The sequence below is a fragment of the Myotis lucifugus genome, unplaced genomic scaffold, assembly GCF_000147115.1.
Source record: "Myotis lucifugus unplaced genomic scaffold, Myoluc2.0 scaffold_1556, whole genome shotgun sequence".
Taxonomy (NCBI): Eukaryota; Metazoa; Chordata; class Mammalia; order Chiroptera; family Vespertilionidae; genus Myotis; species Myotis lucifugus.
Window position 1 is genome coordinate 32,086 of NW_005872604.1, and position 16,264 is coordinate 48,349.

General features: G+C 54.9%; 1 protein-coding gene across 1 annotated transcript in view; it reads right to left on the minus strand.

Moving 5' to 3' along the window:
- The window catches only part of AXIN2 (axin 2), a gene marked incomplete at its 5' end in the record, with an annotated part of 18,084 nt that extends 6,158 nt beyond the window's left edge, over positions 1 to 11,926 (minus strand). The window contains 6 exons of the mRNA XM_023748574.1: positions 216 to 224; positions 268 to 444; positions 648 to 1,168; positions 1,259 to 1,399; positions 3,739 to 3,841; positions 11,786 to 11,926. Of these exons, the coding sequence (XP_023604342.1) occupies positions 216 to 224; positions 268 to 444; positions 648 to 1,168; positions 1,259 to 1,399; positions 3,739 to 3,841; positions 11,786 to 11,926 (1,092 nt within the window). The remainder of the gene's footprint in view (positions 1 to 215; positions 225 to 267; positions 445 to 647; positions 1,169 to 1,258; positions 1,400 to 3,738; positions 3,842 to 11,785) is intronic.
- Positions 11,927 to 16,264: the final 4,338 nt, after the last annotated feature.

Sequence of the window (16,264 nt, forward strand, 5' to 3'; positions counted from 1 at the left end):
GGTTAGAAAAACTGGAAAATGTGACTTCGAGAGCAACTTCTCTATTCTGCCTTCAGAGAGAGAAGAAAAAATAACTACCATAACACGGACAGGGGGCGTTGCCAAAACATGGCATTTTTGTGGTCTGCTCAGGCCAACGCTTAATATTAAGATGGCAGGAGCAAACAGTCACATTTGCTTCCGGCCGGCGGCAAAAATAGCCAACCCCACAATACCTCCGGCGGCTGCCCGGCCCCCTGGGGGTGGCGCCGGCGGCGGCGTGTTTACCTATGGGGCCTGGGCTTGCTCGGCCGCTCGGTCTCCAGCATCCACTGCCAGACATCCTGCGACCTGTCTCCGTCCTCCCTGGGCAGCTGCAGCCCGGCTCCTTCCCTGGCGGCCGGGGCCGGGCTGGGCTGGGCGGCTCTGCCACTGCGCCTGGGCAGGGTGCTGCCTCGGCTGCCGCTGCGGGGAACCAACAACCACGCCCCTTACCTCTCTGGGATGCCCCGCGGGGCAGATGGGACGGTGCGGGGTGAGATGCACCTGTTCCCCCTGCCTCCCTACCCTGTGCCCCGCTTCCTGGAAGCAAAATGCCCGTGACCTCTGACCTCACCCCACACCTGCCCAGGGCTGTGGTTGGGAGAAACCCCACTGGGACAGCCCACTCCCGAACACTTACCCCGAACTGCTCGGCAGGCCCGGGCTCCGGAGCCTTGGGGTGGCTTTTGCACTTGGGGTAGCAGTAATACTCGGGGCCCCCGGGACAGAAGCAGCGCACCCGCTGTGCGGCCTCCGCCTCCATCTCCTCCTTGGTCTTGGGGACGGCGTGGTGGTGGATGTAGTGGTGGTGCACGTGCTTCGTGGTCTGCTTGGTCACGAAGCCCTTGGCCCCGAGGAGGGGGCAGCCGGCTGGCGAGGCGGCGGGGGGCAGCTTGCCCCCGGGGGGCAGCAGGGGGTGGTACAGCGGCTGGTGATGGTGGTGGTCGGGGGAGCGGGAGCGGGGGCTGGAGCGGCCCACGCCGGGGGACTGGCAGCCCGGGGTCTTGAGGACCCTGGACAGGTGGTCGTCCAGAATCGTCTGCGGGTCCTCTTCGTAGCTGCCGGAGGGCAGGAGGGAGAGGGGGTGCTGGGGGGGCGCCCCCTCCCGCAAGCCCAGCACGAGCTCGGACCCCTCCTTCTCTTCATCCTGGAAGGGAAGGCAGCAGAGGGGGGCCGTGAGCAGGGGGGACCCAGGGACGCATGGGGACCGGGCGGGGCGGGGCCGGGCCGGCACTACCTCGCGCATCTGCTGCAGCCGCTCCTCCAGGCTGTGCCGACTCGCCAGCTCCAGCTGCAGTTTCTCCAGCCTGGAGATCAGCTCGGCCGCGAAGGCAGCGGGGTCCACGGGGGTCATCTCCTTGGGCAGGCGGTGGGTTCTCTACAGGGTGCGGGGAGAGAGACGGGCACATTGAGCCGGCTGGGCGCGCGGTGCCCGTGGTGGCCGCGCCGGAGCTGCCCGGGCTGGCGATGTGCTCGGCGGCTCCAGGTCCGGGCAGAGCGCGGCCGGGCTGCCGGGGAGCTTTATGTGCCGGCGCCGTGGCCTCATGGAGCGCCATGGTCCCCACCAGCGTTTGCCTTGGGCAGGAGCAGTTGGTCGCACTCCGAGAGGCCCCGCTTGTTCTCTCTGTAGTACAACCAGCCCATCAGTAGCTACTCTGAAGTCGAAAATCTTCAAAGACTGTTGTCAAACATCAAAAAAAAAGAGGCAGCCTCTGAGGTGGGGAGGGGAGAGAGCCCAACTCAAGGAATAAAAAGTAGAGTCTAAACAGAAAGGGAGTTGGAAATTAAAAAAAAAAAAAGATTGGAAGGGAGGTGGGGGGGAGGCAAAGGGAGGGAAGAAAGGGAGTCACGCGGCCGGATCAGAAGGAGCGGTAATTTATTTCCTGGCCGCACACTGCGCACCTTTGAGGCGGTGTTGTCTCAACACTGTCCTAGATCTGCCTGCTTCCCCCGCCCCCTCCCCAGCTCTTTGTACAGAAAATGAAGAAAGCTGCTGCGGGCTAGTAGCAGAACACTGCTGAGTTTGGCTGCCTGAAGCTGCTCTATCAAGGGAAAGGGAACATCTCCAAATCAAGTGCGGAATATAAAAAGGCACCGAGCTCGCCTGCCAAAAGCAGCAAACAGAGAGAACCCCCACGGCCGCCCGGCTCTCTCTCCTCCTGTCATCTCGCCCACCCTCCTCCCGCCCACCTCCTCCCCGGAGTCCTGCCTCCTTCCTCATTTCCCTCTTGCTTTGCCCTTTTCTTTGGGGTGCGGTGGGGGCAGCAGAAGGCCAACGTGGGCAGGCCAGCCTTCCCCCTGGCAGATGGGTGGGCCTCGCCCGGTGACCGTTTAGCTGCAGACCCTGCTGAGGGGACAGACAACCTGCCCCCCTCGGTAGGAGACGGCTCTTCTCACACAGGCGGGCTCCAGGCAGCCCCTCTCCCCCACCACGGGGCTGCCTCCCGGAGAACTTGGTCTGCACCCCAGGACAGAAGCATCTACCTTACAAGCCTGGGTGTTAGAAGCTTCCTTTATAAATACACAGAGACCCCTGCCCTGTCAAAAATGTTTATATCATCAATACTGTTGTATTTGGGAGGTAGAGCTACTGAGGAGGGAGATGCTGGAGGTCCCCAGAAAAGCAATCTTAGTGTGCTAATTTTAGGACAAGCTCAGTCCGCCCCGGACTGTGCACGGTTTCAGAGAGAGCTGCTCTGGCTACAATCTGTGCACGGATGCAACACAGGAGCAGCAATTCCAAGTGTTAATTTTCCAAATGCAACATAACCCATGGACCGATTGGATTCTCGGGAAGGATTCCTGAACACAGATGCTGCTCTAAACTGGGGACTCTCCCCCCCGACCCTTGCAACCTGCACCTCAGACCACTGCCAGAAGCACAGCTCCTGAAATGTACAGGGGCACGTGCTGGCTGCCCTCCAGGACACGGAAGGAGAAGGGAGGGTGCAGAGGGGCCCTTCATGCCATGCTGGCCTCTCATCGCAACCGCAGGAAGAAGCTGTTCGCGACCCTCGCTGCCAACACTTCACTCATTCAGCAGCATTAGGTGCAGAGCCTACGGCAGGAACTGAGCCGCGTGCTGGGCTTGGAAACGGACAAGATGCTATCGCTGCCCTCCAGGGCCTCAGGTCAGCAGGAGGAATGGCCAAGTCAACAGATACATGGATGATGGGAACGACTGAGCCATGCCGTCAACACAAGAATGTCCTAGGGATGGAATTTTCCTCCCACAGGAAGCAGATTCCTCGAGCCTCCTTTTCCTCATTCATTCATTCATTCATTCAATTGATCACTCGATCAATCAACAAGCACCTATCATGTGCCAGGCACTGTTCGTTTCTGTGAACAGGGAGGCTAAGAAGAGACAAAACTCCCTGCCCTCAGGATGCTCCCACTGCGGTGGGACCAAGGAGACGCGTGGACGATCTGCTATCAAGTCCTGGTTTCCCAGAGGAACTGCTTTGGTTTCTTTCTCGTAGAGAATTTTCTTTTATGAACGAGAAGTTGGAAGGGTTCAGGAGGGTCATGTCAAGCTCCCCACTGCTCAGCATCACAACCCAACGAACCACGTAAGCACTCCTTGCTGGTCTTCCCTCCCCACCCTGTTCCCAGCAGGCCCAGCACTGCCCCTCCTACTGTCTCTATGCCCCTCCTCCTCCCACCCCTTTTCTTCGTGGCTGAAAACAGTTACCTCCCCCTCTAGGCTATACTCACCGGGAAATGAGGTAGAGACACTTGGCCATTGGCCTTCACGCTGCGATGCATTTCTCTCTGGAGCTGTTTCTTACTCCCCACGCGGTAAGGAGGGATTCCATCTCTAAGGGAAGGGAAAAGACAGAACCCGCAGGCTCACGAGATGCTGTCAGCATCAGGATGCTCAGATCCCAGCGAGGACGGGGCCACACACCTCCCCGAGAGTGCACCCTGCCCCATGGCCACCGCTGTCCCTGCGGGAAAGTAACCCACCATCACACTGCCACGCCCCTGCCCATCAACCATCTCTGGAAATGGCTCCCTCTCGGATTCAGGATCCCCGACTTGGAAAGAGGGTGGTAAGCTCTTCTCTCAGGCTGTTCTCGCAGAACTGGGTTCCACTCCAGCCAGCCCAGCCAGAGTGAAGATGCCCCACTTTACAGGTGCCCGAAGCAGGAGATCCGAAGACCCTTTTGGTCCTCCCAACAATCTGTTGCCACCACAACACACTACCCTGAATCGGGAAACCAGGTGTGCCTTATGGCGCGTACTAGGGCCAAGCCAGGCGTTAGTGAAGCTGTGGCAACTCTCCGACCTCACCCTCCCAGGCGTTTCCAAATGTCTTCCTCATACAAATCGCCAGCAGGGTAACCTCGGGCTTTTCCCTTCCCTCAGCTCCAATCCCAACCAACCAAGTCTCAGAGACATGACCAAGGTGGGCATAGAGACAAAGCCCCTACTCTGTGGCATTCTGTGCAGTTCATTCCAGTATCTGAGGACCTACCATGTGCCGAACCTCGTTCTAGGCACTGGGCAAACGAGCAGGGAAAAATGCAGAGGACGGCGGCCTATGAAGCTTTATCCTAATGGGTGCCCAGGCAATAAGCAAAAATAAAAAACGCAAAACCTGTAGTATGCCAGAGGTGGTAATTACCATGATGAAACACACGGCAGGAAATAGGGAGAGAGGACCACCTGGGGGGGGGGGGGAGGTGGGCAGGGTGTTGCAATTTCAGCCCTGGCCCCCCACCACTTCATGCTCACTGGCTGGGGGGCATGCCAGGTGGTTCACGGGGAAGTGTATTGTCAACGATGTCCCGGCAAAGACCAGAATGAAGGCAGCACGGGCCCCTACGTCCTTCCTCGTGGCATTTGAAAAACACAGGTGGAAGAGGTAAGAATCGCCTGCACTCGGGACTCCAGCTAGTCTTCACCAGAAACACAACCTGCCGTGGCTGTGGCTTTTTGGAAAAGAACTTTATTCTTGAGAGCAGCCGAATGGTCAAGGGGGTTCAACTTTCCCCTCACTGTCCCTTCCGGAGGTGAAAGCCTCATGGTCACACAGCTCCCTCCTGCATCATCCTTGGAGGCTGTCAGCATTGAAATGAGGGGTCTGGCTGTTCCCTTTCCCTGGTGTTTGTTCATGGGCCGGAGGTTGGTTCGGCAGCAGTGGGTGGAACCAGCAGTAGGTGGGACCAGCAGTGGGTGGGACCAGCAGTGGGTGGGACCAGCAGTAGGTGGAACCAGCAGTGGGTGGGACCAGCAGCGCCTAAAAGGACGCAGGAGGGAGCCAGCGGCTGACCTCTGGCCCCTTATCTGCAAGGCCCTAGGATTCCAGTGGCTGCGTTTTCCGGAAGTCTGCTGACCGAGGCTGGACAGGGCCATGGTGGGGATGATACGGGTCACAGATCAGTGATCTGTTAGCCAAACCTGGCTGAGAAGCACATGAAGGATCATCGTATTGAGGTGCAGGGCAGGAGAGCAGGATCTAAAGTAAGGCCTTAGACACACTGAGTCCTGTCCCAGGGCAAGGGCGAGGCCCGGGCAGAGGCAGCGAGCGCCGGGGGAAGCGGCAGCCACTTGCCAGCGCAGGTCAGGTCGCCCACAGTCTCCTGCTCATGAGGCCGGGGACTGGATGGGCCCTGGAGGCCAGGGAGGATAAAGGGTCCGAGTGCAGAAGCCTAGTGCCCACCTGGAGCTTATGTACCGACGCTCAATGTTCTCACCTTTGATGGGAGAGAACCCCGGGCCCTCCAGGGCATACCGAGAGAGCAGGAAACCCGGTGATGGGCTCCAACCACGGCTGCTGGCCCCCCACACTGAGTTCCTACTGGGGGTCAGACATTCCTAACATAGCCCAACTCCGTTCCCACAAAACCCCAACTCCACCACATCTCGATGACCGGCGTCACAGTCAGCAGCGGGCGGTCCAGGGATCGGAACCCAAGCCGCTGCGGGCTCCAGAGCAGGTGTCTCAACCACCTACGCCTTCCTCGACTGGGGAGGCAAAGCTCCTGACTGAACATGGGGGTGCATTTCCAAGCCCCATGGAGTCACCTAACATGCTGAAGGGACCAATGGGAGACCTGGTGAACATTCTGGAAAGTCCTCTCCCACCACTTGATACTCACTGGCTAGGGGGCATGCCAGGTCAATCTCCTGGTCTCTAACCTAAACCCCTGTGGGGTAAGGGGGGGCGGTGGGTAGTGGAGGGCCCACAACTTGGGGTTCATGCTGGTCTAACCATCTCCTGCTGCCTCAGGGTTGCAAGGCAGCCTTTCTCTTGACCAGCAACCCTTTTCTGGGAAGAGGGTGGATGTCTCTGCTTTAGGCCTCTTCCTGACAATCTTGGGGGCCAGGAGTCAAGCACCCCATGACCCCACTGTGGCCCGCCCATCTCCCCCAAGACTCTGTCCTCTAGTAGTCTTTTCTCCTTTCCTCCCAGACGGAAATCAGTGGTCAGGCTTTTTGACCTTTGTCTTTTCCCATATGAGGTAGAAAGAAAAGAGAATTGGGGAACGTAAGTATGGGGGTGAGAGGAAGCAGTTCACTGGCCCATTTGAAGGCCAAATGAACAAATGATCAAATGATGGTTTTTAAGCACTGCCTCAACCAACCAACGCCCCCCCCCCACACACAACATCATCAGCATCCCCATTCCACCACTACCACCACCAGCACCCCCACCCCCCAGGGCAGCTGATGGAGCCAAGTGCAGGAAAAGGGAGATTTCAACTCTGAGGCTCCAAGAGGCCTGACAGGCGCCTGCAAGGAAATATGGCTCTAATTCTCCCCTCGCCAAGCATCTTCTTCCAAAACAGCCCCTCATTCCAGAAGGGGGCCTCTCTCCTTTTTATTCGGGCTCTAAAGTCTATGATCAGCTTCCTGGCTGCTCAGGACTGCGAGCTGAAGCCCGCGCACCGGCCCCTGCACGGCCTCCTTTCATTACAAACATGTGAGCTAACGAGCCGCTGCCGGGCCCAGCTGTTTCTGGGAGCACCGGGTTTGAAGTGTGGACTCCATTTAGCTGCCCTTTAAGCCAAGCCAATTAGCTTAGCCTTTTGACTCCGCGGTGGTGCCCGGCCTAACCTGAATGTCGTTTTCCGGGGACTTTGAAAGAGCGGGCTCCCGCGCTCAGGCGTCCGCGCTCAGTTCCATTTGGCAGCCTCTCAGAGGGCCTCTGATCACAGCCAACATCAAAAGCCCGGTTTGTAAGATAAGGTAATATTTGAAGTTCACACGGAGGCTTTCACTGATGTCCAAAGTAAACCCATAAATAAGATATAGGGAAACAAAAATAAATAAATAAAACGACCCGCGCCGCCCTCGGTGTGGGACGCGAGGGAAGCGTCCTGCACTGATTTGGGGACACCCCGGGCGGACGCGGCCTTCAAGTCCAGCTGCTGCACGTGGCACACACGATGCCTGCCCCCTAACACAGGGCACACCTGGGGGGCAGGGACCTGCTGCTGCTGAGGTTTCCAGCCTCTGGCTTCCTCCTCCTGGGCCTGAGGCCCGGGAATGCCCAGCCCCCCCTCCCGTCTCCCAGACTCCAAAGACGGGGCTTGGGACTTGGCTGGGAATCTGGCAGCTAACTTTCAAAAAAAGAAAAAGAAAAAGAAAAAAATTTTAAAGCCATTTCTTCCGAGAATGTGGGTTTCAGAGTAATAGGCTCATAAAAGGGCCTTCTCAGAGGCCTCTCGGGACCCCCGTCCCAGCCATCCTTAACAGGGCGCTTTACTTGGCGGGAAAACAGAAGCCAGCCATGGTTTCTTTAAATCCCCGCCTGCGCTGGACCTCCAGGCCCCGCTGCCCCTGGAACAAGCAAGTGCAGGCCGGCCCTGCCCAACTTCTACCCAGGCCCCCTGCAAAGGCCCCGGGACTTCATTGGTTCTATCGCCAATGAGACGATGGCCTCCCCGGGCTTGTGTCTAATGAACTCCAACCTTCTGGAGTCTATTGAAGGCCGCCCGTGACCCCCTCGACCCCTCCTCAGTCACATCCCCTCCTCAGCTCCCAGCAGGGCAGCCGGCCCCCTCCCCGCCCCTGGCCGCCCCCCTCCCCGCCCGAGCCGGCCATTGTGGCCAGGAGAAACAGCCAGGGCCTTTTCATGCTTTATGGGGCGCTCCTATTCACTTGTTCAAGGAAATTTCAAAGGGCCTGCTACCCTCTTATCCCCTCTAAGCTTCCCCGGATGAACAATGGGCTGAAAGCGATTCAGTTCGGCTTTTCATCCCCCACACACTTTATTCCTCGCTCGGCACTCTCATGTGGGCCAGGCCCACAATTGGCAGAGCTCTGAGGAGGGGTCTAATCCAAGCCCTGGGAATCCTGGGTGACCCGCCCGACACTGGGCAGATCACATGCACTCAGGGCACGCCAAGTCCGCTGGGCAGGAGCGCGAGGAGGGCCCCGGGGACCCCCAGTGCCTGGCAGCTTGACACCCACAGAAACGTCTAAGCCCAAACACTCATCCCATCTGATGGGCTCGGGAGACCCCTTTGTCCCCCACTCTGGGCAGCACCAGGCGGAGCCCCTGGACAAACCACTCCCGAGAGAGGATGTCCCGCTCCCAGCTGGCATAAGAAGGCCCCAGTGGGCCCAGCTGTCGCGGCCCCATCTGATACCCGCCCACTTGGTTGGGAGGAGGCAGGCACCCAGCGCTGGGCCCCCAGGTCTCCGGCCCTCCCTAGGCGACCTGCTCTTGAGGTTGGCATCCTGGTTCCTCACCCCCAAGCCCACGCAGCTTCACCCTAGGCGGGATCCCCGAGGTTCTGCCAGTGGGGGCCCAAGGAATGTCCTGTGCCCAGAGAGAAAGCCACTAAGTGAGGGCTCTGCCTCCGCATGAAGTGGACCTCACTGGCCACACTCTACCTTCTGCCCAGAACCGCTGGCTCGCAAAGGCCACCTGTGTGATCCCTACGAGGAGAGGCTCTCCCGGCTCCAGGCCCACGAGTTCTTTAGCTAAAGTGGGGGGGGGGGGCGGAGAGCGTTAAAGTCACCTCTGTAAAAGCGAGGAAGGTTTTCTTTTGGGAAGGGGATGAAAGAAGAGGGGTACCGGGGGAGGGTGCAGGGGAGAAGTTAGAACTTGCTCCCTCCCACCCCTCCCCCCAACCCATTAAAAAAGCAGCAGTGTGGGTGATCGCTAATAAATAAAAAGAAAAAGAAACTCAAAGTGGCTCAAAGGTCTCATTACCCACTGGTCCTAGTAACGCATCTCACGTTGGAACTGTGGGTGCTTGGGGGGGGGGGGGGGAGAGGCGAAGGGCAGGGGCCGGTGTCTGGCCTGGTTCTGAGTCCGGTTCTGCCGAGAGAAGCTATGGCAGCATGGGCCTTACTTCCACTTGTCAGTCACAGGACGGCCCTTCCCGATTGGGTCTTGTGAGGCTCCACCACGTATGGGGACCACGCCCCCAGTTATCTCATCATGAAGCCAGGAGAACACAGCGATGGGGGTGGAAATGAAATAAATGCAGGCCAGGACCAGCAAGCAGGCCAAACAGTCTCTAAGGAAACTAAACAGAAGCCTTCCGCAAACTACCTTTGACTTTGCAGAGTCACTCAATGCCCTCATTCAAATCCGACTTCACCTATTTCACATAATGCTACCACTCCCATGCAACCCACAACACAACAAAAGCTGAAGGAGTAATGCTACCAGTAGCCAGCACACAACGGCAGCAAACAAACACACAGCAGGCAGGGTGACAAGAAAAAGAAAAACTCATTTTGAAAATGGGAGGGGGTCTCGACCAGTGTTGCTCAGTGGTTGAGCATCGACCTATGGTCACCGTGGTGGGCAAACTGTGGCTCGCGAACCACATGCGGCTCTTTGGCCCCTTGAGTGTGGGTGGCTCTTCCTAAGCCTTAGGAGTACCCTAATTAAGTTAATAACAACGTACCTACCTATATAGTTTAAGTTTAAAAAATTTGGCTCTCAAAAGGAATTTCAATCGTTGTACTGTTGATATTTGGCCCTGTTGACTGATGAGTTTGCCGACCACTGGTCTAGGACAGTGGTTCTCAACCTTGGCTGCACATTAGAATCACCTGGGAATCTTTTTAAAATCCTGATTACAGGGCACATGCCCAGGTTGCAGGCTCGATCCCCAGTTGGGGGCATGCAGGAGGCAGCCGATCAATGATTCTCACTGATGTTTCGATCTCTCCCTCTCCCTTCCTCTCTGAAGTCAATAAAAATGTACATAAAAAAAGAAAAGAAAATGGGGGGGGGGGAACAATACCACGTGTAGGGGCAGATAGCCTGATATAACCTTATAATCTATGATAATACAACACAGTACGAAAACAGATCTTGATATTAATTATCTGGATCAAGAAATAAATTATGCCTACCTAATACTATTCCATAAAGACAGAGTAAAAATGTATTAAGAACTATGCCCATCAAAGGATAATTTTTCTCAACATGGATATTTAAGGAGTTCAGGCCGACTTACTTCTGTGGAACTCCTCATTCCTCCACGTTGGAGGAAAGATGTGTACCCTTACTTATTGCTTCTCAAGGCAAAACTGCTATTCTTTTATTAAAGTAGGAAGCTTCATCTTGAGGATTTCTCCCTTTACCACCAGGGGAATCTGAGGTGACACAATAAAAGCCACCAGGATTTTAATCAATAGCAGAGTCCCAAACCAGCCTCATCAACTTTCCTTCGAACTAGTTCCATGCCAGAGACCAAGCAACAGGACATTGGCCAATAAAAACCATATAATCTCAAACAAACTGGAAGAATAGGCAGTCCGGTTTTTAGGAAGGTAAAAGGAACACACTCTAAGTACGCCAGAACTCACACAGCTCAATGGGTTTGCCTTTTAAAACTGCTCCCTTAGCGGGAGAAAGTCCTACTCAAAACATTTGTGGGGAAGCCTTCAAAGAGCATTTCCAGAATGGTGGTTCTCAACTGGTGATGGGTGAAAAGCTCTTGAGGAAGTTTTGCCCAAGGCCAGGCTCTCCCTCCAGCCTCCTGCATCAGAATCCCAAGGGATGGCAGGAGATGGGTATACCCAGCCCACCGCACCCCCACACACACATGCATGCACACACACACACACTGGAGTTCACATAGAATGTATGCTGTTCGCCTCCATTGCATGACCACAAATGACCTAAAGCTCAAAGCATGACCCCGCCCGCTGCCCTGCTGACCTCAGCAGACCACCCTGATGACTTGGATGGCTTTCAGAAATCAAAGCCATCCATCTGCAAAAGAGCCAAGATCGGCTCGACTTCGGAGGGAACCCAAACTTGGGGCAGAACCCCCACCCGACACAGAGCAGGCATCCTCCGAGACTTATTCAGTTGAACGATGTCCATGTGAGCACATTCATGAGGGAAACTGACACCTTCCATGCCTTTTCCTTCAAAAACAATGAACTAAACACAAACCCTTTTGACGCCACCCTGTCCCCCACCTGCTGGTTCTATAGAACCTAGCTTTCAAGGCCAACCCAGCACTTGTGCCCACAGGGAAGGCCGGCAAAATGACAACCAAAAGATGTGTGGTTACACTCAAATGTATAGATCTTAACCTTCCATACGTTACCTTAGTTTTCTTCTGTTACGGTACCACCCAACCTTCCCTTCAAGGCTCTAAGCTTACCACCAAGCTTACCACCACCTCACCTACCATGTCACCCTCCTCAACCACCAAACACATGTCCACAGATGGGATCTGCAAAACCGGGTGAGGATGGCTGAGGACTCTGGCCAGCTGATCCTGTGAATCACATGCCACCATGGACATGATGGGGACGCCAGAATACTTACACGCTACTGTCCGTCATGGACATGGAGTCGTCAGTCAGTGCGTCGCTGGATATCTCACTATCGTTGGCACTGGTGGCTGGTGCAAAGACGTAGCCGGAACCTACGTGGTAAGGGTTAACAGGGTCGCTCCTCTTGAAGGACCTGCAGGGAAAGTACGACAGCGGTGCGTCACGGATGCTCAGCAGAAACCCAGGTAGCCAGGTGGCCCCAGGACGAGTGCACAACCCCACGATCCATTCAATGGCAACCTGCTGCCCAGGGCCAGCTGCTCTCTGGGCAGAAAGCAGGGGCTTATAAGACACTGATTGGCCCTGGCGAGAAAGCAGGCTGGGTTCCTCTGCCCCCAGAGGAAGGTCTGCCAGGGGACGGAGGACCCCAGAGGCAGCCAGGGGATCCTAGCAAGTTCTACGTACACACTCACATATGGGAAGGAATGGGACTCTGGTCTTGGAGGGGAGGCTATGGATTAGAAGAGGGGAGTAAGTGAGTGGAGACGGGGTGTCTTCCCCCTCCCTGTCCCCTATCCGAGCTAGCACCAGGGGCGTACAATGTCAGGGTCCTAAGGTATCTTAAGTTTCCTCAGTAGCTGTTAGCATAGTTCGGAGACGCAACCACTTAGAGGCCTGGCATGGCCTTTGCATGTCAACTTTGGGCCAGTGAGCTGGACAGATGGCACAGAAAAGTTTAAGACAATGTTTAGGACTTGCACCCCACCCACAGCTGGGCCTCTGTGTGACCCCTCTCCCCCACCCTTCATTCTCCCAGGCTGGCTAAGGCCGGCAGGATTAAAATGAGCAGCACAGCTGTTTCAAAGGAGGGTCCAGGCCCCTCCTCCGGTGTCTCCCCCTTTTGTTTCCGTGGCCTCTGCCGCCCCATTTTGCCCTCTTGATCTCCTCCCAGAACAACCAGAGTGTCTGCCTCCTGCTGGGCCGCATTCCTCTTGTGTCACCAGCAAGGGACTTACGTGGGAGGAGGAGGAGGCAGGGGCCACGGTGGTCTTGGGGCTGCAGGAAGGGCCTGTGAAGCCTGAAGTTGCAGGCGGCCTCGTTTACAAAGACGGGCATACTCCACAGGCCCACCAAGTCTATGCCAACGACAAAGAAACCAACTGGAGGGGAACAGTGGGCTCAGAGAAAGAACCGACCCCATAACCGACCCCATCAGGCCACGGCGACTGGTCTTATAAAGATGGCCTGGGGTTGGCAGATGCAAGGGCCATGAAAGGTCAAAGCAGTCTTATGCTCGTGTGCACTGAGCTCCCACTCACCTACTATGTGTTCGGCACCGCATTGGACTGTGGGTGTACCCAGCCCCAGTCTCTGGTCGCCTGGTACCCATGGCCTGGTAAGGGTGTCACCATATGTGGGGAGAGAGTGGGCACCACAAGGGAGGTAGCCGGTGTAGTTACAGGCCCATGAAGAGGAGCACAACTTTCTACTCATCTCATTTAATCCTCATGGCCACCTGGGGGAGGAGCGGAGCCCTGTGCCCGTTCTCCAGGGGTGCCCATGGCGGTCCCACAAGTACAGCAGGCTGGCCTGGACCACAGAGCTGGTACGAGTGGGCATGGGATTGGTTTGTTTGGTGCTCTCTCAACCTCTCTTTTGCTTCCTGATGCAAAGACTAGCCTCAACATTTAAAAAAGCTATAGAAGAAGAGGCCGTATGAGTGACCTGGTAGAGGTCATCCTGGTAGAGCTAACGGGATGTTTCTAGCTGGATGGTGATGGAAACAAGGTGAACGCTGGTGAGTGAACAGGGATTCGAGGAGATGCCACACAGGATGGGGGAAGCAAAAAGTAGTTAAAAAGTCCTCCCCAGCCCAGCTGGCGTGGCTCAGTGGTTGAAAATCGACCTATGAACCAGGAGGTCATGGTTTGATTCTCAGTCAGGGCACATGCCCAGGTTTTGGGCTTGATCCCCAGGAGGGGGCATGCAGGAGGCAGCCAATCGATGATTCTCTCTCATCATTGATGTTTCTCTGCTCTCTCCCTCTCCCTTCCGCTCTCTGAATATATATATATTCATTCCTGCCCAGACTGGGGAGGAAGGGGGTGGAGCTAGTTGAGTCAGGAAGGGGCAGGGAGAGGAGAGGGCTTGAGGTTTTCCCAGCAGCATGGGTAACTGAGAGAGGGTGCACCAGGTTGGACTGGAAGGAGGGGTGGGGGGGGGCAGGGAGTTGCTGCCACAATTTGGTACAAGAGCTGAAACGGGGCAGGTGCCAGACAGACTGAATGGGATAGAGGAGGAGGAGGACGGCCCCTGCCTTTAAGGGGCTTGCACTCTTGTAGCAGGAGTGACAGCACTAACAAGGTAAGTCACATTCGGAGTCATAACATTTTAGAGTCAGAATGAACCTTAGACATTATCTAAACCAACCCCCTCAGTTTAGAAATGTTGATAAAAACCAAGAGCTACCATTGGTTGAGTACTTAGTATGGGTGGGGTCTTTGTTCTTGTCATTGATGTTTATCAAGCATCTGCTGCCCAATCATCTTTCATCCTCACAAACATCCAAGAAATAATGGAAACCCAGGTGGGACCCCACAGCCTCCTGGGAGGCCACCAGGCTGGAGACTGGGCCATGTGGAACCCACAGCTGGACTCCCTGAGAAGCTCGGCTGGCAGGCACCTTGATTCATTCTACTGAACTAGATGGGAGCATAAAGCCAGATCTTAGAGATGTTATGCAGATGCAGAATCAGCTGGAAAGTGCAAAGGGGGAACACTGCAATGGAACCTATCAAATACCTTGGGCCCAGTGACCTTGAACAGTCACCTGCATGCTCTGGCCCTGTTCTCATATCTGTGAAGGGCAAGAAATCTTACTCCCTCCCAGGATTCTTTATGACAATTAAATGAGGATGGTAAGATCTTCCATGCCTTAGCGCTGGTCCGCATGTCCTTACTCTGGGATTTCCAGGCACCAGGGCTAGAGAGAGGAGTAGTGACAGAAAAAAAAAAGCAATTGGTATTTCTGGAGAAGAGAAGGAATGAGGCATGATTCAGTGAAAACAGTCTCCTAGTCGACAAGGGAACTAAAAAAGAAGAGAATGGTCCTGTTTGGCATCAAAGGCAAAACGAGAGGAAATGGGCTTACAGGCTTCATAAGTCAGAAAGAGGAGAGCACTTTACTTTCTAATTAATTATTAGACCCATGAAGTGGATGGGGGCAGGTTATGGAATTGCCCGAGTCTTTAAAGTAGCCCAGAGTGCCCCACTACCTGGGGTGCTTGGATGGGGCTACAGCTCAAAGCGAGATGGACAAGATAACTTTTCCAGGATCCCTTCCTGTCTTCAGGAACACAGTCGTAAGTAAGCTTTGGAAGCCCTTGATGGGAAACAGAAATCAAGAGGTTGAGAGCTGGTGCTAGCTTAGCTCCCACCCAGCTGGGTGGCCACAGGCAAGTCACAGCCCCCAGGGCGTGGGGCATCCACCTCAGACAAGCACAGTTCAAACACAGCCAGCTGCATGAAGTTCTCACACCCTCTGCAAGGCCCAAGAAGGGCACTGTAATTGGGGGGGAATCAGTTTAATACTCCACAAAACCAAGAGCCAACATAAACAGAGAGCTCCTGTGGCTCTTTTTCCTCCTGTGGTATTTATCACGACTTATAATTAATTACACAGCATTGGCGTGTTTTCACACTGAATGCATGCTCTGAGCAACTAGACTGGAAGCTCCATGAGGGCCAGGACCCATCTGACTTCCTCACGTGTGTCTCCCCAAAGCTGAACGTACGCTTGTGATATGGGGCAGAAGCACAAAAGCTTGTTGAACCTCCTTAAAATACCTGGGTCCATCAGATGGGCTGCTGACAAGTTTTGGGTTTTTTTTAGTCCAAAGGCAAAGTACAAGATCAAAACAGCCTTAAATAGCATCCAAACACCCTTTCTACCACTTCAGTGTTGCTATCTTTGTGGTGCTAACATATCAACAACGTCCCAAATGTAAGGGTTATAATTCAACTTCCACAGGGAGAAAATGACTCAACAGGCATTCCTCCTCCTCCCGTCCCAAACGAAAAAGGCACCTCACTCAGATCCCATGTGCGCGCCCAGCTCTGCCCTCCGTGAACACATGGATCCCAAAATAAACGCGTCTCCCTTTGCTTCCAAAATAGAGGGCTACTGTGTGACCAGTCATTAAACACAGAATATGCCGCTCTTAGCTCAGTTGACTGCAATGAAGTGTTTGGACTTTCCTACAATCATAACAAGATAAGGCAGAGAGGAAGGAGGCAGCGTTGTGGGGGAGACAAACTCAATTTTTAAGAACCCCAAACTTTGTCAAAAATCACCAGATAATGAAAAAAAAATGGATTAAAGCTGTTTTCTGGTGATTACTTAACACACACACACACACACACACACACACACACAACGGAAAGAAACTCGGCCATGCTACAGTAATTGTACCCAGATGCTTTGATTATTTCTTCAGGACTGTTGTGCTCCCAGTTGCTGGCAGGATTTTAA